This window comes from Mycteria americana, chromosome 2 (genome assembly GCF_035582795.1).
Source record: "Mycteria americana isolate JAX WOST 10 ecotype Jacksonville Zoo and Gardens chromosome 2, USCA_MyAme_1.0, whole genome shotgun sequence".
In the NCBI taxonomy this organism is placed as follows: Eukaryota; Metazoa; Chordata; class Aves; order Ciconiiformes; family Ciconiidae; genus Mycteria; species Mycteria americana.
The window spans coordinates 162,215,798-162,239,177 of NC_134366.1; the positions used below are offsets into that span (position 1 = coordinate 162,215,798).

At 45.6% G+C, this 23,380-nt stretch overlaps 1 protein-coding gene across 7 annotated transcripts in view; it reads left to right on the forward strand.

Moving 5' to 3' along the window:
* The window catches only part of ZHX2 (zinc fingers and homeoboxes 2), an 83,038-nt gene extending 59,937 nt beyond the window's left edge, over positions 1 to 23,101 (forward strand). For all 7 annotated transcript variants that reach the window (XM_075495208.1, XM_075495211.1, XM_075495214.1 and 4 more), the window contains 2 exons: positions 13,795 to 16,485; positions 21,827 to 23,101. In XM_075495208.1, coding sequence (XP_075351323.1) covers positions 13,983 to 16,481 — 2,499 coding nt within the window. In that variant the 5' untranslated portion in view covers positions 13,795 to 13,982 and the 3' untranslated portion in view covers positions 16,482 to 16,485; positions 21,827 to 23,101. The remainder of the gene's footprint in view (positions 1 to 13,794; positions 16,486 to 21,826) is intronic.
* Positions 23,102 to 23,380: the final 279 nt, after the last annotated feature.

The window sequence follows — 23,380 nt, forward strand, 5'->3', positions numbered from 1 at the left end:
CAAGTACAGTTTTGAAAGGCTTCCTAAGTCTGTGTGTTTCGGGTTTTTTTGTTTTTTAAAAGAATTGTATGTGTAATCTTTGATTATCCTAAGGAAGATTTGATTGGGAGTGTGTTTGTTGGATGACAGAAGAAATTAGAACAGTGGTACAGAGTAGGAATGTGGTGCTTGGTGAGTAACTTCAGCTCCAAACAACTATTAATTCTGAGCTTCAGATGGTGTAGACATCTGGAACATCAGTGATGTTTCAGCTGGCTTCTGGTTTTTGATGACAGACAATAATTGGTGGCTTTTGGTCTTGTATTAGATGCCTTAAATGCCCAGTAAGCGGGGGGAAGTGTTTTGTGACCTGCAGTGAAGGGGATGCATGCAGATGTTTCAAAAGATCTTGCTGGACTTGCTATTTATTGTCTCTTTGCCTCTTCCACTGAACATGTAGTAGGTCCTCTGTCACACAGTTTATAGGATTATACTAAAGCACAGGTATGAGGTCTGGGTGCTTACTAAGAGAAGGAGAGATAATTAAATACACTTTGAAAACAAAGTGCTGAGATAAAATTTGAAGCCAGTAAGAGGAAAATGATGTGCAGAGGTGATCTAAGTGGGAGTTGCAGGAGATGAAGTACAGCAGATGTAATAAAACAACTTCAGCAGGCGCAGCACGTGATTAGGATGATGGAAAACAGAGTAGCTAAGCATCTTTTAGAGGGTCACTTTTTCAGTATTTGACCTTAGAGCTGACCGAGGAACTGATGAAGGGATAATGTGATGCATGCTAGGAATGCTCAGTTTGTGTTACCAACAGCAGGAAAAAATATGCCCTTGACTGAAGGAGCTGTGGCTCAACTCTTCCAGGGCCTCCAGAGCCAGAAGAACAGAAGAGAGCAAGTATATTGATGGTGCCCATGGACTTTGGATGAGATGGGGTTGTCATGAGAAGGTCTTCATCACATGAAAATACTCCCTACAGTACTAGATTTTTCCAGAATTTAGGCCAAAAAAAAAAAATGGAAAGGGGAGAGTTTTTGAACTGTAGCACTGAAGCAAAAGAAGACAAGGAGGAGTTGGTGCAGCTTTGCTGGTGATGTGTTTTGCTGCAGCTGCAGAGGAAGGTAACTTTTAGCTTGTGTAAGGACAGAGGGAGGTTTGGCATCAGCAGAAGCAGACGGGCTTCTGTGCTGTGTATGTGCACCTGGCGTGATGACTGATTTCTGAGGGAAGGCAGATAGTTCAGACCTTTGATCTTCAGACTTTTGCTTCCTCCCATGAGCCTGCTGGTAAGCAAGAGTTGTGGTGGTTTTGTGACTTTTTGGTGCTTGTTCACTGGGACCTAAGCTAAGAGTACCAGCCCCTTTTGCAGGGGCTGTTAAATATTTTCAACTCACGAGCCAGGAGGATAACCTGAATTTACTGGAGGATGGAACAGCAGCCTGTAGCACAGAAAACCTGTATGCAGTTTCCAGCACTGCTGAAGACCTCGGGTAAGGCATGATTTTTGCACTGTCGCTACCCCATCCCTTTTGGTGGCAGCAAGCTATAAATTGACTTGGCCATTTAATGAAGCCTCGGCCACACTCTCTTCATGTCTTAATTGCCTGTCTGAGCAATGGGGATAATAGCAGTGCCTTAATTCACAGGGCTGCTGTGAGGATAGGTGCCTTAACAGCTGTAAAGCATCCAAATACTGGGCCAGTGGGATCCTCTGATCACCATAGGTCATTAACTATCTAAGGCAGACTCCTACATGAGGGGAAGGGACCCAGAAAAGATACCTATTTTTCATAGTCAGTGGAAGTCACATCATTGCTTTTAGAGAAGAAAAGCCTCCAGATGTGGACGTATGTTTTTCATGGTCTGACAAAAGGTCACTTTTGAAACAGTCTTTCATTTAAGCAAGTAGAGCACAACAAAATTTAATGTAAAATGTGACAAGGTGAGAGTGAATGTTACCTGCACCAAGATACACGCAAAGCCCCTCAGCAGAACCAAATCTGCTTATCACCAGGGCCAGAGGAGATGAGGCGGTCAGACCAATGCAAAGCACTGCATAGGCAAGTACTCTTCCTAGCACCTCATTCCTCTTAACCAGCAGCAGCCACCTTTCCTGCATGCTGGCACAGGAGACATGTAGCGTGCTGATCTTGTATACCTGCTTTTTGTCTTCGTCTTAGTTGGGAGAGTGAACACGAGCTATGGTTGGGGGGGAAATTGCATCGGGTTTGAGGAAGGAGATGTATTTTCCCCACAATACAGAAGTTCATCTGTGTCACAGGAGTCTCCTGAATAGAGATCGAGGTTGGGAAACATATGTGCATCATCTGCCAGCAGTTTAAGGTCGTTCATCTGAATTTGACTAGCAAGCAGGGGACCCAGCCTGGCCGTGGGCACAGGCAGCATGGGTGTCTGCAACATGCTTCACCGAGAAGACAGCAGTACATGCATGGGGGTCTGTTAGCACCCCCAGACAGAAACATGGCATTTTGACATGGGACGCCTGAGGTTTACCTCCTTGGTTCGTCAGAGTATTGAACCATATGAGTTAAGCCAACAGCTGACTGTTCATGTGCTTAAAATGGGTGAAGTGCCTTTGACATCAGATTTGTTTGATATCCTCTGGCTTGAGGTTGGAGGACAATGGGTGTTTGGGTCCTGTGAAAATCCAGCTGGCAGTTTCTGGGGGTGGTTTGGTTTCAGAGGAGGTGTGTTGAAATTCCTGCTTCTGGAAATGTTGAGGTGAATGTTTCCGTTGCATTGCTGTGCAAGTATTCAGTGTGGTGGTCTCCAAGATGCTTTTTTGTACCCCAAACCCAGCTTTTGGGCTTCCTTTGATAGCATCTAGCAATGTAGCTCAAGACTTTCCATTTAGGAAGTGAATATTTGTAGGTGTTACAATTATAAGCCAGACCTAATGTTTTAAAAGGGGAAATTATTGTGCACTGAAGCTTTTCCTGGTGGCGCAAAGGTTCACACTGCGTAAGCAGTGTCAGTCTGGATGACTTTAAGCGATAGCCATTGAGTCCACTGGAGCGTAGTCAAGTGGACAGGGAAATGTGGGCAGGAAAGAAGAATAGCAGTGTTTGGGGGGCATGGTTAAAACCATCCTGTGGGAGGGCGATGTTACACTAGTCCGCTTGTAGCGTTTTATCCTCTCATCTGTACTCCTCATCGGGGAACGTGAAGATACACAGAGAAGCCTGGGGGGGGGGGGGGAAGAGGTACAGTGACTCACCAGCATTATAAATCACAAGCCATCTGCATTTTTCTAACACATTGTGAATGAGTCAAAGGGGGATGTGTGCAGCTCTAGACACACGCAGGTTACTAATGTTTTGTGTTAATTATTGAGCTCCTTCATCTCTTTTGGGACCTCCGTAGACTCCTTCAGTGCTGCTCTTGTGTTGGATGATGCTGATGCAAGGGATGCTCTCCGTGTCGGACAAATAGTGATGGCCAGGTATCCCATAAGTCTGCGTGTATTGCCTGTCTTGTTCAGATCTGACATCCTGGTGACATGGATTTCTTCTCCTTTCTCTTTCCCTCGAATCTAAACCCTTCTCAGAAGTAGTCACCAAATCATCTCCTGGCCTCAGCCCTCACTCCTTCCCCTCCATCAGGTTCTCTGGGTGCTTTTCTCTGTTTCCTGCTGTGATGTGTGCCATGTGCTGCCTGAACCAAGAGAAGCAGGGCTTTAGGGGCTACTTGAGAAATGAAAGGGTTTTTTTGAGAAAGTTAGAGCTTATTTCTACCATGCAGTCATGCAAGAGGGAGGCCCAGAATGTGCATGTGATTTTTATTTTGCTTTCCCTGTGCAGTTCACCTGCAAAGGTGTTTGTAAGTGCCTTGATGATTTTCCTTGAAAAAATTGACACTCAGCTAACTAAAGGCAGGGTACTGTGGTTCCCAGAGCAGAAGAATTTGCTGAGGGAAACGAGTGGTGTGAGAAGTACTAAAGCAGGAAAACCTCTGTACTGTTCCTTAAGCACATGGAGTAAAGAAATCAAATGTCTTGATTATGTCATAACTCATCTTCCTGCTTCAGAGGCATTTAGCTGTGATAGTGTCCCTATAACAATAAATCTGAAGAGAGAGTATATAATAATACATTAAATGCATAGTAATAAATAAAATGTATATAGCTGTACCCTGTCTAGGTGGCAGTGTCACAGAATGATGACATGAAGGAGAAAGGGGACCAGACATTGCTGTTAAGGTGTTTGATCTTAACAAGTGGGAAATGATTACTTAAAAGTTGCTTAAGCCAAGAGTACTTCTTTTAACACCCCTCCCTTCCTAGAAAAATTCACTCTTTAAAAGCATACCCGAAAAGAAATGAAGCTGAATATTCAAACAGAATAAACCATTTTTTCCTGTGTAAAATCAAAGGTGGATATATCCAGGTTTTACCCACATAGCTGAAGAAAGTGTCTACAGATAATTTTTGTTTTGTGTCTGTGAGTCTCTTGTCCTCCCACCACATGGTGCAGGATGAAAACTCAATATGAAGAATTATTTAAATCCAGTGACTTTAATCCAGTCCAATGATGAGGATTCAGTGAGCTGCACAGACAAGTAATTAAACTAATTAGAATGAATGTTTTTATAGTGTTTCTATTTCTCTCTCAAGAAATCTGTTGGTCTTTATTTCTCTCTTACGAACATGCAAGTACCCACCCTAGGAGTAAACACATCACTGATTAAAGGAGATAATTTTGACAGTGTACATGACTAATCTTTAGAGCTCACTTCCCCTGGAAGCCACCGATGGAGGGTGTTGGAGAGAGGTTCAGCCCCGCTGCGGGTGCTGAGAACGTCTGCTGATGTATCTGGCTGTATCTTGCATGGGTGGTTCATACATCTTCTTGCTTGGAAGAGGTCAGTTCGTATTTTTCTTTCCCAAAGGAGAGTGTGAGGCCCCAGGAGTGCACCCACTAGCACCTTTTGGGTTTTGAGCATGCACAGTCATAGGTGCCGCTGGGATTTTGGGTCCCTTTCTGTCCGTGACCGTCTGTGACTCCGATGGAGGGCAACAGCTAAGCCATGTGTTCAGCAGGACCCCGAAGCAGGTGCCTCTAGCAGAAGCCCACACTACAAGGAAAAAGGTTTTCCTGGACTGCACCAACCAGAAACGAGTGGGAGCTGCAGCCCTTGTGTGCTAGTCGCAGTTGCCCATGTGTGCAAGCTGTGGGTTGCCAGCCCTTTTTTTTGGAGGAGAAAGCAGTGGCCGGGAAACAAGGAAGCCTGGATTTTGTCCCCACCTTGGCACCCCAGTGCTGCTCTTCCTGCTCATCGTTGCCCTGTCTGCTCTAGTGCATTTCCTCCTGGAGAGGGACCATCTCTGGCTGGACCTGAGATTAAGGCCACTGTCTTGGATGGGACAAGTGACTGTTGCTACAATATAAATATTGATTCAGGACATGAACCAGTCAGTAAGGTGATGTTTTTCATCCTGAGTAGGTTATTCTGTTATTCTTCCAGAGAGCAAAAAAGCTAAAATCAGGCCTAATCCAGATTTTAGCAATTAAACTTAAGCCTGCATTTAAAAAAGGAAAAAAAAAATACAAGCCAGCAATTGCAGATGAGTACTTATAATAGAAAATTCACAGGATATTCAGCTTTCCCTTTTCTGGGAAAGGGTTGGCCACTTGCGTTCGTACAAAGCGCAGCACAGAAAACCCACCATTTTTCCCATGTCTTTGGCTTTGCAGCAGCATGAATGAGAACATTTTGGTTCAAAAGAATAGCCTGTGAGTGGTGTACTCTGAAATACGCCTGTTGCACAGTACTGCCTGACACAACCTATTCTGGTAAAGGCTACAGAGGGTTTGTTGGTTTGTGGGTTTTTTTTCCAGAATACCTGTGTTTTCCAGAATAAGTTTCTTTATCTCTACGCAGTGGTCACATCGCAGCTGAGCTGTTAATGTAAAGAGGCAGCTTTCACATGGGTTGGCTTAGGCATGCAGTTCTCCAGGGTTTTCTACTACTGTTAGTGCTTTTTGAAACCCCATTTCATCCTGGCCTCAGCCCATCTCCACCAACAGCCCTCATTTTTGTTTTATCTATGTATTTTTACAGAGTCTCTCAGTGACTGTGCTGTAGAGGTGCAAGGCAGAGGTGGGATATGCCCTGGGTTTGCTTCTGCCCCCGTTCACAGACGTGTTGACATCCAATTTCACAGGACGTGTTGCTGGGGGAGTCAGGAGTCCTGGAGGCAGTTTGGTTTGCTGATCACCTTTGAAAGGTGTGAGCCTCTGGTCCTTAAAAGAAAGAAAAATTATGAATTGCTGCTTCTCTGTAGACAAAAAACTCATGGCCACAGCACCCTGCTACAAACATCTACATGGGGTTTTTTTCTAATTAGACATGTCTACACCGACATACGCAAATGGAAAATGTATAGCACTTTCAAATTTATTTTTTCATGTCTGCAAAAATTATTGCTGTAACGATCTGTATACCTCCCCATTAATTGTGTTTTATTCAGCTTACAAAGAACTGCAGAAGTGTTGGAGCTCTAGGCTGCTCTGACTTAAATGCTGTTTTAAAAGCTCTGCTCTGTAGTTCACAAAACCTGCCTTTCTTTTCTGTGGTTTTCTTTTGCAAATCATTACAGTCCCGATCCATCATGCAGGAATTATTTGCCCTGGTTTGCTTCTGCTTATTCTCCTGCATATAATTAAGCAATGTTTTATCACAGTGGAGAGCAACAACATTTTTTTGCTGTGCTAGCTGATGTGCTTTTTGATATTACCGTAGCAGCTGCATGCTAAAAACAGTTGTAAGGAAGGAAAAACATCACCCTAGGCATGTTCTTTTTTTGCACCATGAAATGCGTATCTCACCTCTCATCCTTGGATTTGTAGGAGAATAATATTACCGCAACATTAACGAATGTGAGTTCAGTGTCTCTGGTAGGGAGCAGGATGATAGCTCTGCTCTGTGCTGCTTGTGTTTGTGTCATTGCAGCCTTCATGGGTGAAGAGTAGATGGTCGTGGGGGGGTTATGATGCTGTCAAGTAATATCAATTCATTTCTTCTCAGCTCTAAACTCTATGGGTATGACTTCTGGGCAGCCGTGCAGGTTGGAGTCGTGTTAAAAGCAAAGATGCTCACAGGGACACGCGCTTTTGAGTCCTGGGGGACCCAGGGACCCGCAAGCTTGGAAGATTACAGGAGGGAGAGGACCATCATTGAAGCTAGCTAGAAATGAACAGACCCACTGGGGTCCATCGTGGTGTGGTTGGTCACATGTCCTGGAAGGGGTGGTAAATTCTTCAGCTCAGGGAAAAACTGGTGCAGGTGATGTCTTTGCTTTAAAAGCAGCCCGCGGTGTTTGCAAGGCAGTGGGCAGCAGGGCCTGGCTGGCATCTCAGGGCAGAGTGCAGCATCTGCATTGAGGTTTGCTGAGATCCACTTGCTGCATGATAAGTGGGATAGTATCCTAAAAAAAAATGGGGGACTGAAAGACTTGTCCAACAAGTGCTTTCTAGTGAGCTCTGGTTGGTCCTGTGCTGTGCAACTCCTGTTACTCCTGCTGCATCCCCCAGCTGGGGAAGGGGCATGGGAAAGCTGTAAGGATGAGTTTGTACCTTTGTGATATTAAACATCATGTTCAGACATGGGGGAGGGTTTTTTGGGGGTGGGGGTGGTTGCTTATTTATAAATCACAAGGGCGTAATTTACTGTCGCTTGTCCTGTGTAGCAGAGAGGATGCTGTTCATGGAAACTGAGCTCCTGAGCAGCAAAACAATAAAATGCTTCCACCCGCTTTAAACATCAGCTGGCCCTTGCAAGTGAAACCCCCTATATTTCTGCACTGATTTGCAGGTATCCTTGTGGCAGTGGTTTTTCTATTGTTTGTTTTCGGATGAGGCCATGCACTGGGACCTCTCTGCTAGCACAGGGCAGAGCAAACGATGCAGTGAGATGAAAAATAAGAAAGACTTTATTGGCAAATCACACAAGTGTCACTGAAGTGTTTTTCTTTCTGTTTTTTTTGGTTGGTTGGTTTGGTTTTTTTAAAAAAAAAAAGTAAGGTATATCTGTGAAAAGTAAAGATCCATTTGCACTGGGTGGGGGGTTCAACCTGTTTCAGCCTCTGTTGTATTACTTTCTTCCAGCCCTCGGCTGGAAGCAAGATGCAGCATGGAGTGGTGATATTTCTGGTATGCTTTTTCGTTTCTTCCAAAATTAAAGTTTTCCTTGCTTTTTAATTTGACATCCCTTCAAATTTGGTTGTCTTTGGACAGCCTTTTTCAAACTTGTGTTTTGGGGTACGAGAGAAGATAGCATCTCACCCTGTCTCTCCACTGCCCTACCACTTCACCAGCCACAGCTCGCAGGGTTTTGGCCAATCTTTGTGCAACCAGGCTGTGTCCCAGCTGCCATGGAAAATTCCCACTCTGCCACCACCTCGGAGGAGCCCATGTGGGAACAGCAGGGCAGAAAAGGAGTTCAGTCTCTACCCAAATATTTGCTTTTTGGGGAGGAGGGGTTATAAAACTAGCTATGTGCACAAGGGAAAGATGGCAGAGAGTGAAAAGATTTCAATGTTCAGAAAGAGAAAGCTTTTCGAGCTCCCCCCATCCCTTTGCTTGAACTGTACAGTTATCTTTTGCTGCTGGAAGGTGGCATTGCTACACAAGCAAGCATTTTCCAGTGCCAGCCAGGCCTAAAAGCATGGCTTATTTTCCCTGTGTAGTTCTCCGCAGTTTCCCCAGTCTGGGGCCAGGCGACCAGGTAGGAAATGTGGCGTTTCCTCAGTCGTGCGCAGAGTTGCCAAATTAGGTTCCACTTTGTTCTCACATTGGATGCTCCGGAGCCATTTTAACAGGGGTTTGAAAGATCAGAGGACTGTGGCTTGGTTATTTCGTTAATTAAACAAATTTCAGAAATTAAACACAACCAGACTAGGGCCTCACTTGTAACTGCTGTGATGCACTTTTGGGGAAGATAGGTTAAAAAGAATGCATTGCTTCTGACCTGTACGCTCCCATCCTGGATGGCTTTGCTGAAGCAAAGCAAAGTGAAAGCTCTTGTTACTGCACACAGTCTCTCTGTGGTTTGGTTTGGACCTCGTTCATGACGGCAGCTGTCTGCTTGGGGCCGAGCGCTGTTGTTTTTTACCTGGTTGCTTTTTGCTGCTTTGTGTGTTTGCTTATTTTTTAAAAAAAAAAAAAAAAAGGTGGTTTGATTCCCCCCCCCAAGTCCCTGCAGCATGGCAAGACAAGCAGGAGATGTGGCAGGTGAGCTGGAGGGGTGAGGGCTGCCTTCCCTCCCCATGTCCAGGGGGACTGGCTGCTCACGGGGCAGCCACCGGCAGCACCCCTACACCCCACACCTGTGGGCACCCCACAGTGGCAGCAGCCCAAAAAGGAGGTCAGTTGTCTGGAGTCCTGTCTGTAATGAAACAGAGAGAGTGAACCAGGCTGGCTTAGGCATAGAGGTTCACCTGTCCATGGTGCAGCCCTGTTCATCAAGCATCAGATGTGAGTTTTGTCCCTCAAAGGGATGCGTGTGCCATGGACACAACTCAGATGATGAAGTGTAGCTCAGGTTCCCATCATGATGTGCTGATTGCAAAGCTTTTACTGTTGCTGAGGGGTAACTTCTCCCCCACCACCCCCACCACCAAATTTTGGGAGTCGTTGCTAGCTGGAGGATCAGCCATCCGCAGGTGAAATCTAGAGGTTTGTGGGGTCAGGTTTGTGTTTTCCCCTGCCTGCTGAACTCCAGTGGAGCAACCGCCCAGGAGAGCTGCCTCACTCCCAAGTCAGAGGAGATGAAGCGGCATCATTTAGCAGCTTTGTCAGGAACCACACAGTGTATTTAAAACTGTCTGCTGGGGCTTTGATGTTCTGGTGAGCAGCTCGTGTTTGAAAGCTGTGAGATGCTCCTGGTGCTTTCTCTGATGTCCTCAGATGATATGTGGCAAATGTATGTGGTGCGGCTCCTGGAGATGTCCCATGGGGGGGTACGTCCTCCGTAGCAACTGTGTATTGATTTATCGCAAATGACAACCTTACCAAGGTCCTGGAGGGGCGGTGCCTTGGAAGTCCCAGTAAACTCTCCTCATTCGCACAAGTGTTGGGTCTCGTTTCCTCTCCCTCTTTCAGGACACAGGTTGAAGGGACGAAGATGGTCTCTGGCTGGTCACGGTCCTCCCCTGCTTCCCAAAATTGCACGTCTTGGACTGAAACCCATTTGTTTTGTTACTGACCTCCAAAAAGAAGCATTTGACTTGGGCTTGATTTCTACGGTGGATAATGATTCTTGTGTGGCAGAAAAACTATTCAGAGCATAGAGTTATCAAAACAGCAGTTAGAAATACAAGAAAACACTTATGGAATAGGACATGGAAGAGAACAGAAGCAAAAATCTGTACAATTTTCTAGTAAAACTGTAGCAGACAGAATTTTTCATGCACCCATCCATTTATATCTGTTTTGGAGGGACCTTGGCCCTTCTCCTGTATCAGAGCATCCTTGCTTGGGGCTGATCCCCATTTCCCCAGGAGAGGTGGGAGCTCAGCACAGCAACCCAATGTAGCAGAGAGCTCACTGAGCTTCCAGAGAATGGGAAATTCAAAACATTTAGTCTGACTTTTAAGAAACCTTTGATTGATCCAAAGTTGTAACCTAGCTGTTTCTCATTCTCCACTCTCTCTTCCATCCCATTCCTTTGTCTTTTTGTTCTTAGCTCTTTCTTCTTTGGGGGGGGAGAGGGGGGGCTGCGTTCAGTGAAATATAAATAAGCCTTGCTCTGTCTTTGATGTCTTTTGATTTTTCTTCCTTTTGCTGGTGTTGCCACATGAATTTTGCAGAAGGTCATACACCAGAAAAGGAGCAGACTATTAGGTGCAGCTGTGTGGCCTGGGAAGGAGAGCGAGCCGCAGAGGAGCATCCCAGGAGCCGTGGCTCTGTCCTCATCTCCTCCACCCATTCCCAGGCTGCTGCCTTGTGCCTCCCTTCCCTCGTCTGTGAAAATCAGTTGCAAGCGCAGTGGGATCTGCAGGGTAGAGTGAGGTGACCTGATCACCTTCACCCTACTTCCAGCAGCAGCCAGGCGTACACAGCCCATTCTGCCCCCTTCTCACACCTTTTGGCCCGTTTCAGCCAGATTTGTTACATGGGAAGAAGCTTCAAAGATAATTAATTCTCTGCAAGCATCATTAAAAATGGGTGGCCAGGAAGATGGGTGTTTGGACAGTTGCGTGTTTGTCTCGAACTTCTGATCCTGTTTGCAGTGGGACACAGCAAGCCACAGATCGCAGCCAAAATATTCTGCGGGAGAACGATTGTGAGGGGAAGTAGAAGGGAATTTTGAAGGAATATGTGGAAATAATAGAGAATATTCAGTGTAATCCAGTTTAAAGGTCAGTCAGCATAAATCTGTAGAAAAACAGGCATCATTTGTTCCACTGTTCATCTGCTTGCTTTATTATTAAAAGGGAGAGGGAAAAAAGAAAACAGAAGAGGAAAGGCTCAGAGGTGCTAATGCTTTGGGGAATGACAATGACAATGTTGGTGATCGCAGGTTAGAGGGAAATGGTACTTTGTCATCCTGACCGAGCCAGATGTTTGAGGCAGAGCCCTAAGCCCACGGGCAGCCCCATCCCTGTTTCATGGAGCTGAGCAAAGATGCCCCATTTCCCAGAGAAATGCCCGGAGCTTAAATGCACCCTTGAAAGTCAACCAGATGCTCCAGTGCTTCACCGAATTGGAGCGAGTGCGTGGGAGCATCCCTGGTCTCTGGGGCTGGGAGGTGCAGAGGTGGTGGTGACTGTGAATGCAGAGCACCGTGTGGTTACACTGGCACATCTGCAATACAACAAATAGCATCTCTGCACAGCATCTCCTTCGTGCTGTGTGTTTAGCATTTCACAGCTTGCATTTCATGAGAGCCTTATCTGTGAAGCTGCTTCGTGGAGAATTCATGTATGAAGTGCTTCGTGTATGGAGAATTGCTTCATGCTGGGTTTTGAGTACATGGAGCTGGAAGCTGCCATCGCTACTCTTATCCCCAGCTGGAGCTGCTTCCTCTGGCAGTACATCATTTTGGGTTTCCACATATACAGGAGTGGTATGATCTGTGATGGGCAGAGTAGCAGAAATATGCTCTAGAGACTTGCAAAGTATTCATCAGCTGCAAACAGAACTGAGAAGTTAGCGGCTGCTTATACAGCGACTATTTCTGGCTCTTGTGCCAATGCAGAAGTGAGAGGAGCAGGTTCAGGGACAGCATTGAGGTGGTTATAAACTGTCTGCTGATGTTGGATGTGTCCAGATGTAACTGCAGTGGGATTTTTATCTTGTTTGATCTTCATGTCGGCTGGGTACTGGATGCAGCTCGTTATTTACAAGTTTCACAATGAGAAAATCTGTGTTTGGTTAGACATGAGATCATAGAATCACAGAATGGTTTGAGTTGGAAGGGACCTTTAAAGATCGTCTGGTCCAACCCCCCTGCCATGGGCAGGGACATCTTTCATTAGATCTCTAGTTCAGATTCTTCATTTAATGTGCTTCTAAAAAAACAATGTAGGTCTTACCTACTCTGCAAATGTCCACTTTCCATCCTCCTTCAGTTTGTAAACCCTGGTGCCTCCCCCAACCCATCCCAAGGACTCCTTGATTGTAAAAGATGAGTTTTCCATCACGCCTGAAAATATTATGAATCCAGAGGCCGTCTGATCGGGAAGAGTAGCAAATTGGAGTCAAGCATTGATTAGAAAAGGCATCTTCTCAAATAGGAGATTGACATCAGGTTTTTTTTTTATTGATGCCTGTTATGACAATTAATTTCCCCTCCCTCCACTCACCCTAATGAGCGCGGGTAGATTGTAAGACACCTGGTGTAGTTTTCCTTTGTGGTTGTGCTGACTGATGTTGACCTTGGATCCTTTTAAAAATATGTTTTACAGAATTCTTACATTTGGGGACTTCCAAAACCACTTCGACATATGAATCATGCTCAAAAACGGATTTTTTTTTTTTTTTTTTTTTTTTTAAATTCTGTAGGGAGTGAAGTGCATGGATCAGAGCTTGATGGGAATATCAGCAGGGTCACAGGAAGGGACCCTGTTTAAAAGGGATCTAAGGGCTTCTGTGACCTTTGCTAGCTATCTCTGTCAATATTGAGTGAAAAGTGGTGTTTTAAGGAAACTTTTGTTCCAGAAAAGACTTGATAGGCCTCCATAGATCTGCTGCAGTTTCTTTGAACCCACCTCTCATCAAGACACAGACCTTTGAAAATGTTGATTTGCGTTAACTCTTCTTTCTGCCTTTACTTTCACAACCAAGGCAGGCCCTATAGCTTTATTTAGAAATCACCCATCATTAGTAACCACAATCATTTAGTAGACATATTTACAAGGTAAGTGACAGTGGGAAGTAATTAAATTTAATATAAATCACACTCAATTTCAAATCTGCAGGCTTCAAAATAATAATTAATAGAAACTGCAGCTTCTATAAAAAGATACAGTATTTATAGCAGTATCTTCTTTCTTCTCCAGCTAAACACATTGAGTATAGTGGAGATTAAAATCCTGTGTCTGTTCATCCCGTTTGTTTCAAAGCCATTTTCTACCTGTGGCACGCTTCATTGCAAATTATCCACTGCTTTTATTCTTTGTGGGAAGATTTTTGATTCTTAAGTTGATGACGGGGATGGCGAGGAGGAGGAGTTCAGCATTGTCCAAAATGGCCTTGTAAACGCACATATCTTGAGCTGTGGATTTCTGCTAAATCTGTGTTTTACAGATCAGTGCCTAATGATGTGTGCTTTGTTTCACAGGTGTCATGCAACTGACAGGTCTGCTGGTGGAGCTGATGGTCACAGCCGGGGTGGAAATTCTTCATTAAACACAACAGAGTAAAATAATCAAGGAAGGTTGGAGCCACTTGCAAGATCTTCTGAGTTGATTGCTCACCCTGTCAAAAAAAGCCACCATTTGGGACGACGGCCCGCTGCCAGCGGCTGCCATGGCTAGCAAAAGAAAGTCAACAACTCCCTGTATGGTGCGAACTTCTGAAGTCATGGAGCAGGAAGGCGCTGAGGGCGTAGAGGCTCCTAAAGAGAAGGGGGCTGGTGCGCTGCAGCAGGACTTTAAAAAAAATTGGCCTTCAGAAAGCTCAGTCAAAGACTGCGAAGTGGTTGAGGCAAAGCCCCCAGCTGAAAATCAGTCTAAGAAACCCCAGGGTGGTTATGAGTGTAAATACTGCCCTTACTCAACACAAAACTTAAATGAATTTACAGAGCATGTTGACACTCAGCATCCAAATGTCATTCTCAACCCCCTGTATGTCTGTGCTGAATGCAACTTCACCACCAAAAAATATGATTCTTTATCTGACCACAACACAAAATACCACCCGGGAGAGACTAACTTTAAACTGAAATTAATTAAACGCAATAATCAGACTGTTTTAGAGCAGTCCATTGAGACCACCACTAATGATGTCACTGTCACAAGCAGTGGGCCAGAAAATGCAGAGTGTGATGATTCACTTCATGGGGGAATTAATGCAAATAAAACACCAATGATGAAACTGGGAAAGCCTAAAGTGGAAACCAAGAAGGGTCCCAAAAAGCCAGAAGAGGGAGTTACGGAAAACCCTGTGGATGGCACTCTCCCCCGCATCATAACTGAAGCCACTGAAGCTATTGCTTGTATAAATGGAGACCTTCTCCATGATGTGTTAGCCCATGTTATGCCCTCTGTACAGCTGCCACCAAATATTAACCTTGTCCCCAAGGTCCCAGTACCTCTGAACAGTACCAAATACAACTCTGCACTGGACACTAATGCAACCATGATCAACTCCTTCAATAAATTTCCTTACCCAACGCAAGCAGAGTTGTCGTGGTTGACAGCAGCGTCAAAACATCCGGAAGAACAAATCCGAATCTGGTTTGCTACGCAACGTTTGAAGCATGGTATAAGTTGGTCTCCTGAAGAAGTGGAGGAGGCAAGAAAGAAGATGTTCAACGGTACTATCCAGGCAGTTCCCCAAACCATCACTGTCCTGCCGGCTCCTTTGACAACTACAAAAATGCCCCAGCCCATCATCCAGACAGCTTTGCCTTGTCAGATACTGGGCCAGACTGGTCTGGTTTTGACTCCCGTGTCAAATGGTTCAACCGTTTCCTGTTCACCAATTACACTTGCTGTTGCCCCAAACCAGGGGCAAAAGAGGACGATACAGACCTTGTCAAGTGCCCCAGAGGCCAAGCGTCCTCATGTAGTTCAGGTGCCTGAGATTCCTGCCAAGTTGACTGCTGTACCACTGACACCAGCCAGTGAGCGAAAAAAGACGAAGGAGCAGATAGCAGAGCTGAAGGCTAGTTTCATGGCAAGCCAGTTTCCCGATGATGCGGAAGTCTATCGGCTGATAGAGGCAACAGGTCTCTCCAGGAGTGAGATCAAGAAGTGGTTCAGTGACCACAGGTACAGAAGTCAAAGAGGCATTGTGCACATCCCTGGCGATGCTTTAGGGAAAGATCAAATAGCACCTTCAGCTGGTCGACATGGCCGTTCATTTCACCCATACACAGATTTTACTCCCCAGAGATTCAAAGAGAAAACCCAAGAGCAGCTTAAGGCCCTTGAGGAGAGTTTCCTAAGATGCTCTTTTCCTACCCAAGGAGAATTGGACAGGCTTCGAGTGGAGACTAAGCTGAGTAGGAGAGAGATAGATTCATGGTTTTCTGAGCGGAGAAAGATAAGGGACAGCATGGAGCAAGCTGTCTTGGACTCAATGGGATCATACAGAAAAATTAAAGAACAAGGAACTCCCAATGGTGCAATAAGCCAGGCAGAACTGCTGAGTAGTTCCCAGCTCCCTGGTGCTTTATCTGGGTCCTCCACCACATTTAAGAAAACCCAAGAGCAGATTCATCTACTGAAAAGCACATTTGCAAGGACCCAGTGGCCATCGCCCCAGGAGTATGACCAGTTAGCATCTCAGACCGGGCTCACAAGAACTGAAATAGTTCGCTGGTTCAAGGAAAACCGGTCTTCACTAAGAACAGGGTCGCTTAAATGGATTGACCAGTACCAGAAGCAGTACGTTGTTGATGGTCATAACGAGCAAAGCCAGAAAAAGGGATCAAAACACATCGAGAGTCCAAAGAATGGTAGTGAGATGTCTCGGCAGCATTACCAGGAGCATAAAAAACTGAATGAAGAGAATGGGGGGAAACTAGTGGTGAGAGCAAAAAGAGACTGCAAACCACTGAAAGACTCTTTGTTGGGGAATCAAGCGGAGGGTACGGACAGGTTGGAGTGCAACAGCCACGACGGCCACGGCAGTGAGGAGAACGAGGAGCCGGCAGAGGTCAACTGGGTGGAGGTGACAGTGGGTGAGGATGACGCTGCATCGGACTGTACGGACAGCTGGAGCCAAACGGCACCCGAAGGCCAGGCAGAGCTGGCAGACTTTGACTCTGAAAGTATATCTGGAGACAATTCCCACGTATAGACAGGTAATGCTGATGGTGCCCTGTTTCTCTGAGCCTGCCTCTGTCTGGGTGTGCTTCCAGCATCCTGTAGCCCCTCTTCAGTATAAATCCCTGGAGCCCATCCCTGCCGGATCCTTGTGCCTGCTGGATGCCTGAACAAAAGGGAGACCCATCCTGCTTGTAAATTAAAGCAACTGCATGGTAGGGGAGGGGTTAGTGCCGTTTGCCTTGTTTCTTGTCTCCTTGTGGGTCAAGTCCCGGATAAGGGAGGTTTTTTGGTTTTTTGGGGGGGCAATAAGTGTTTAAACCTTAAACTTTCCACCTTTAAATGACCTATGTAACCTCTGCAGCGCTTGATGTAAAACATACCAGCTAAGCCATGCAAATAAATAGTAAGTAACACTAATTGCTAATATCCCCCTTGCTAACAGATCATTGGTCTCCTGTGAATAGAGGCTGTGCCTGTTTTTGCACCTCAGGTCCTTCCTTTGCAGCATCCTGCCCTGCTCAGAATAAAAGGTCACTGGGTGAAGGGCCCAGGACAGAGATGCTTCTTTATGCAACAGCAAGCAAAAAAAAAAAAAAAAGATGTGGGGACTGAAGTGGCTCATGCAAATGTGCTCTCTTCCTCTTGCAGGTGAAAACTGTCTCCAACCTTGCTTTGTTCTGCTTGCTCACTCGAGAGGCTTGTGAAGTGCCCCAGACTAAGCTGTGTGGGTGTTTTAGCAGCTCTTCTTCACAGGATCTTGAATTTAAAAGCAAGCTGCAGGGCCTTTCTTTAAGGGAGTTTTATACGATCTTTCACAATGTGAAAGGACGTGTTATTTGGAGACCTGAAGCCTGTTTCTGATCACAGTTGCATAGGTATAAACTTGGAGGAAGCACTGTCAGCATTTCTTGACTTGCATGTTGAATTGAATTCACTGGAGCCTGTAACATTTTGTGTTCAGTCTGTCTCTCCCGAACTGGAGTCTCCTTAAGCTAGAACTTTTCCTACAGAAAGTTCAGCACCCTGCATTAACAACCACAGTGAGAGAACACCTATTTTAGAAAGAGTTAGTAGTTTCCTGGTGTCTAATAAGTATAATATACTTAAGCATTTCTTTAAAAACAATACAAAAATTAAAAAAAAGAAAAAAGGAAATACAAAAGCCAGGACTGATAGAAGTTCCTCCAGACTTGCACTGAAGACTTTTACTGTTGCAGCTGGCAGGACTTGAATTGAACTACTATCTGTTGCAGAGGTGCAGTTTTTCTTAGCAAGCCCCACCGGTTAGCCTAGAGCCCTCCACTTTCTCCTTGTACAATACTTGTCCAAAAGTCTCCTGGACATTGAAAAGGGAAACCCTGCAGTGGTTTTATTATGAACTATGAATTGTGTCAGCCAATTTTGAGAAATGTTATCACAGCATCTGTATCACAAAGTATCTTAAAGCTCCAGACTGCACTGCAAGGCACTGTCCTGTGTTGTGCTTGCAGGAATTGGTAATTAGGGATGCGAGGAGCAGATTGTGTTACCTGTGTGGCAGAGGCAGAGATGAAAGGAGGAAGGACATGGCAACATCTGCTGGAGGCACGCTGGGGTGCCACTGTTGTGCAGCCACATAAGAAAGGAGAGCCAGGATCTGATCTGCCTTTTAAAATCAAATGCGTGGTGAATAAATGCCTTGTGGGATTTTTTTTATTTTTCCTGGGCTTCTTATTCCAGATCACTTCCCCCTTCCAGCTATAAGCATTCACACTGAGGAGAGGGAGCAGATGAGGGGCTAGGAGAGGGAATGGGGAGGAGGGTAGGAGAGGGCGGGTTGCCTGAAGCCACTGTTTCTTACAAACCTTTTGTACCATGAAACCAAGCTCTGCAACAGCCCTCTTCTAGCAGTGTAGCTTTGGTGCCTGCTTTTTCGTGCTTGCGAGCAGCGTAGGGTGTGTTGGGGTGAACCTCATGCCTTCGTGCCCTGGCCCAGGTGCTGGCTGTAAAGCTCCAGGGCTGTGGAGGTGCTCGAGCGTTATCAGAGAGGAATTTTAATAAGAACTTTGATCTCTGCTAAACTTGCGCTGGGTTATGCTTTTGATGAGGAGCTTTCCAGTGGCTGGTTGTAAAATACACACCTACTGAGAAGAGACGCACTGGAGCAGGGCTTCCACTGCGAAGACCATGCAGTAAGATCAGAAGACCATTTTGTCCTCTTCTTTTTGCCCATTTCTCAGCATGCTGGCCTGAGGACTTGACAAAAGCCTGAAGTCTTTTTTATTTTCCTTTATTCTCCCTGTAAGTCTCAGCCCAGAAACACCAGTGCCTGCTCTCCACTGCCTATCTGGAGGCATTGTCACAGGTGTTCTGACACAAAAGCTGGAAGCTTTATACCCCACACTGATGGGACCCATGGTAAAATCCCAGCTACTGGCTCCTTTTTCCTTCAGGATAAGCTTTCACTCTTATCTTCGTGAAGCCTATCTCACATAATTTTTAACTAGAACTTTGGTGTTAAATTAACAAGGCGTTATCTTAGGTGACATCCAGGGTATGACTTGGAAACAAAGACTGCGTAAGAGCTGACGGAGAGCTTGTTTCTGCCTGTTTTATAAAAGTGTGATTTTTTTTTCCTAATATCATACTCCTTGATACCTTAGAGGGGTCATGTCACTGCCCTGGCTGCACGCAAGAGGTGGACTGAAGAGCTGACAAGGAACTCCTCTTGACTCTCATGCAGCCACAGGCATTATGTGAAACTCACTGCTGAACCCTACATTGGGCAGAAACACCCTCCATGATATTTGTATTTTCTCAGCTTGATGTATGTAGTTTAAAGTGAACGTTTTTCGGCGATCAATCTCCATACTCCTGTTGTTGGCTGAATTTGTGTGTGGCTTCTGTAAAACCTGAGGTCTTCCAGGCCATCTCGGTCACTCTCTGCTCCGGTGTGTAGCTGTAGGAGTTTCTGAAACTATTAGGGAGTATTTGTATTACAGTCTAGACAGACCTTATGCCTTAGAAAATTGAGTTTTTCAAAACTGATCTGCATTCAGCAGATTTTGCTGCTGCTGCAGCTAGTGGAAGCTTCACAAGCACATGGCCTCGGCAAGAGCAGGATTCACACCAGGCTCTGAAATACCATCCCTGGACTAGGAAAAGGCTCTCTTACTAAGTCCATATCTGAAGCTTTTGGCAAAATTGGATTTATTGCACAGAGCAGGTCAGGTTTCCTGTACAGTGAGGCTGGGAGACATGTCCCCGTAGGGCACCAGGGCCTTCAAGATGTTGAGTGGCTGCTGTAGAGTGCACTAAAGCCATCACTGAAAATGCTCCAGATGCTGCGTAATGAAGCCTCTTGTAACAAGGCCCAACTGCTCTATCAAGAGAGTGCTTTAGTTCCCTTTCCATCAGTAGAGATATTCCTGCCTTCCAACTGCACGGGTCAAAATTAGGTCTGTTGTCCGTATTTGCGCAAGCCCGACAAACAGAAACTGGTCCTAAATTAAATACAGCAAATTGCAGCTCAGACATGAGAGTGGGACCAGAGCATACCAGAGTGGTTGGCAGCTACCACTGGCTTTCTTCACAGTGTTGTCTCCCTGTGGGGTTTTCCCAAGATCAGTATTTCCTCAGCCCAGAGCTTTTGGTTTTTGTGTTTTTTTTTTTTTTCTTAGAAGCATACTTTTCCCCACCACCACCACCTCTACCATAAACTTTCTTTTTTAGAGTTGTCTCATGACCTTAATTTTAAGCTCAAACCCTGCAAGATGTAGGCACCAAAGTCCATGGCTCATGGTGGGAGCGAGGTAGGTGGACACCCCAGAAGATGCGTGCCCTGGCTCTTGATGGCTGTGACCACTGCTCTGTGGAGATGTGCCAAAGGAAAAACCATGTCTGGGAGTTGCACACCAGAAAAAAAAAGAAAAAAAGAGTCCAAAGGAAGTCACCCCTTGTTTCTGCTGTATGTATCGTACTGGGCATCAGAGGTGGTCTGGGTCCTTTTGGTGTCTGCAACCTCTTTTGCACCACTGCGGGAGCTGAGATCACTCAGTTGCTGGTGGCCCAGTGCATTCCTTAGTGTCCGAAACTGGTAAAAGTGAACAGCACTGGGGTTTCCCTGCTTTTCTGTCCAAGTTCTCATTTTTCTTGTGGTTTAGGGTTTCATCCACAAAGCTAGCTGTAGTCCCTGTTACTGGTGTTGGGCTCCAAGGTGCCATCCTGAAGTCAATATGAGATTGACCAGTGGGTTTTGCAGAACTCTGGTCACCCTAAAGCATTTCAGGGCATGAGGCTGAAGGGTGTGTTGGAGACCCAAGCTGTAACGCAATGAAGGACTTCAGAGGGGGAAGCAAAACCCAACACAGCAATTAAAATTTTCTAATGAGTTAGGAGGAGCAGGGGGCTGTTTGAGGAAAGGTCGCGAGGACAGGGAGGACTTTTGCCTTTGGTGTTGGTGCAAGCCCATACCCTTTTACTGGGCTCGACCACGTTGCTTTCTGTGTTGCAGATGCCAGAGTTCGCTGCTTCTGTGGGAAATAACAGACCTGGTAGCAACATTCATAAAAGATGTGAAATAACGGGTTAGCTCATGTTTCAGTAAGCACTGCTGCAGGATGGGTGAGGAGGATGGTGCAGGAAAGCCGCCTCGTGCTACTGCGTGCAGCTCCAGCCTGAGTGGGTGCTTGCACTTCCTGCACGTTTACACCTCAATGGGGAAAAACATGCTGAACGTTATCCTTGTGATAAAGCCCTTGCTCTGCGCTGGGAACTGGTGATATGCGTAGGTGGGTGAGTGTTTGAAGGTTGGGGTTTTTGGGGTTATTTTTTAATCTCTGGTGCATGGTGCAGCCTTTATGTAGGTGCAGGAGTTGTAGCGGAGCCAGGGAGCTGCTCTGCAGAGCACAAGCACATGCAATTTTTTCCACTGGCTTGCAGTTTGTATAATTATTTTCTAAACCATGCAAAAAAAGTATTTAATGAGAGGATTTACCGGGGAGGAAAGACCTGAAGTCATCTTGCCTTTAGCACCATCTGTCCTGTGGTTGCAAAGAAGCTGCCCCCAACCAATGTGCACATCATCTTTGAGCCAGCATGAGGATCTGCCTGAGGTGTATAGAATAGTAGTGAGGGATCAGCAGAGTCAAGGCTGGGCTGTATGACCCTGTTAGATATCTGTAGGGGCTTATAAGCTGGGTGTTACATACAACAAAAATCTGGCACCCTACTGCAGCATCAGGCTGTGATAACGCATAGGCTTCAGGGTATGGTTAATACAAAATACAGTCCTACTGTGTGTGCAGGGATGTAAACTGGACGGCGTGTTAGTTGACAGCTCAAATAGTTGTTCATAGTGCCTTCAAAAATAATATGCTGCTTTTATAATTTTTGCAGGGGTACTCCTCAGCTGCAGTGTCCTGACGTTGAAGGGGAAATGCTGTCTGAAAATAGAAGAAAACTCTATTTTCCTGCCTGGGGTGAGATAGCGTGTTGCAACTCCAAGTCTCAAACCGCATTTGCGGAGGCACAGCAAGAAATAGTCTCGTGGAGCATCATCATGGGATCGTTTGTAGTGCCAAAGTCCTACTACTGCATTAAAAAAGAAAAGAAAGAGAAAAGGGTCCTTGTACATAGGTTTCTCCTTAGCTTCTCTCCCACCCACTTTCCTGCCCAGCCTCTTCCTCTACTGGAACAGATTTGTACAACGTGGAAGTTTTGTTAACTTTTTAATAGGTGCAAGTTATTCTTGCATATAATGCCATTGCAAAATTTGGGGGTTGGTTTGAGGGAGGGAAGTGTCTTTTGTGGGGGAGGGAGAGGAGAATTTTTTCTGAAGCGTTTTAAGACAGATTTGCAATCTTTTGGAGTCTCGTTGGTGCGGATCGACGTCTGAGCCCAGATCCTCACCCCGGTTTACGTTTCAGCCCACTTAAATGCATTACGGGGTTGGGGAGGGTCATTCTGGAGTGGTTGGGATTTGGTTTTTTCCTTGTTGTTTTGACTTTTTTGTTTTGTTTTATGGCCACCTGCTACTGGTTGAAGTATTTAAATCTCAGCTTTTCCATGCTCCTACAAGGCGAGTCTTCTCCAGCTCCTGTACTTCACTTTTCACAAGCCAGCCCCAGCCGAGGGGTTTCTGAAGATTGGGCTAGAATGCCTTTTTTTGTTGTTGGTTTTTTTTAGCACTTTTTGTTTAAACATGCAGTACAACCCCCAGAGGGGTCGGAGCGAGGAAATTAAGATGCTTCATAATCCGAACTTGTTTGTGTTTCTTTGGCTGGTACAACGATGGACACCATAACCAACAGTCTGCCCTCCAGCTTTAGATGTTGTAGCACACAACAGAAATTTCTGATTAATCCTTGCCACTAAATTTTTAGATCAATCCTAGGTTCCCGAGTGCACTTTTTTTCAAACACTGCTAATTTGGATTTGTGTGGAGGTGTCTGTCCGTGCACGTGTGAGGAGGAGGAGGGAGAGCGGGAGCGTGGGTGTGTAGGCGAGCGGGTGCAAGAGCCGTCCGGTGCATTCCTCTGACAAGCTGGGTTCGGAAACCTTACCCACTTTCAGTACGCTGCACAAATATGATGCTAGGGAGTTTGAATAAATCCAACTTTTCTAACTTGTTGCTCATTTGTTGTAACTCAATAAAACAAAGGCTAAACATTTTGGTAACCTTTTTCTTGTCTCTTTTTTTCTTTATTTTTATTCCCTTTAAACTCCTTGGTGCACAAGAGCTGAGTGTCTTTAGAGCCGCGATTAGGATTTTAAGTGGGTTTGCAGTAATCGGCTTGGCAAACACTAACCAGATTAAAATGAACTTGGTGAACTACTTCAGTTTATTTCCCTGGTGTTAGGCGGCTGTTCCCTGCACCAGGGCACTACTCCACGAGAATAGCGCCTGGGAATCGGGATTTGGGGACGCCTTTATTTTGGTTGCAATCACAA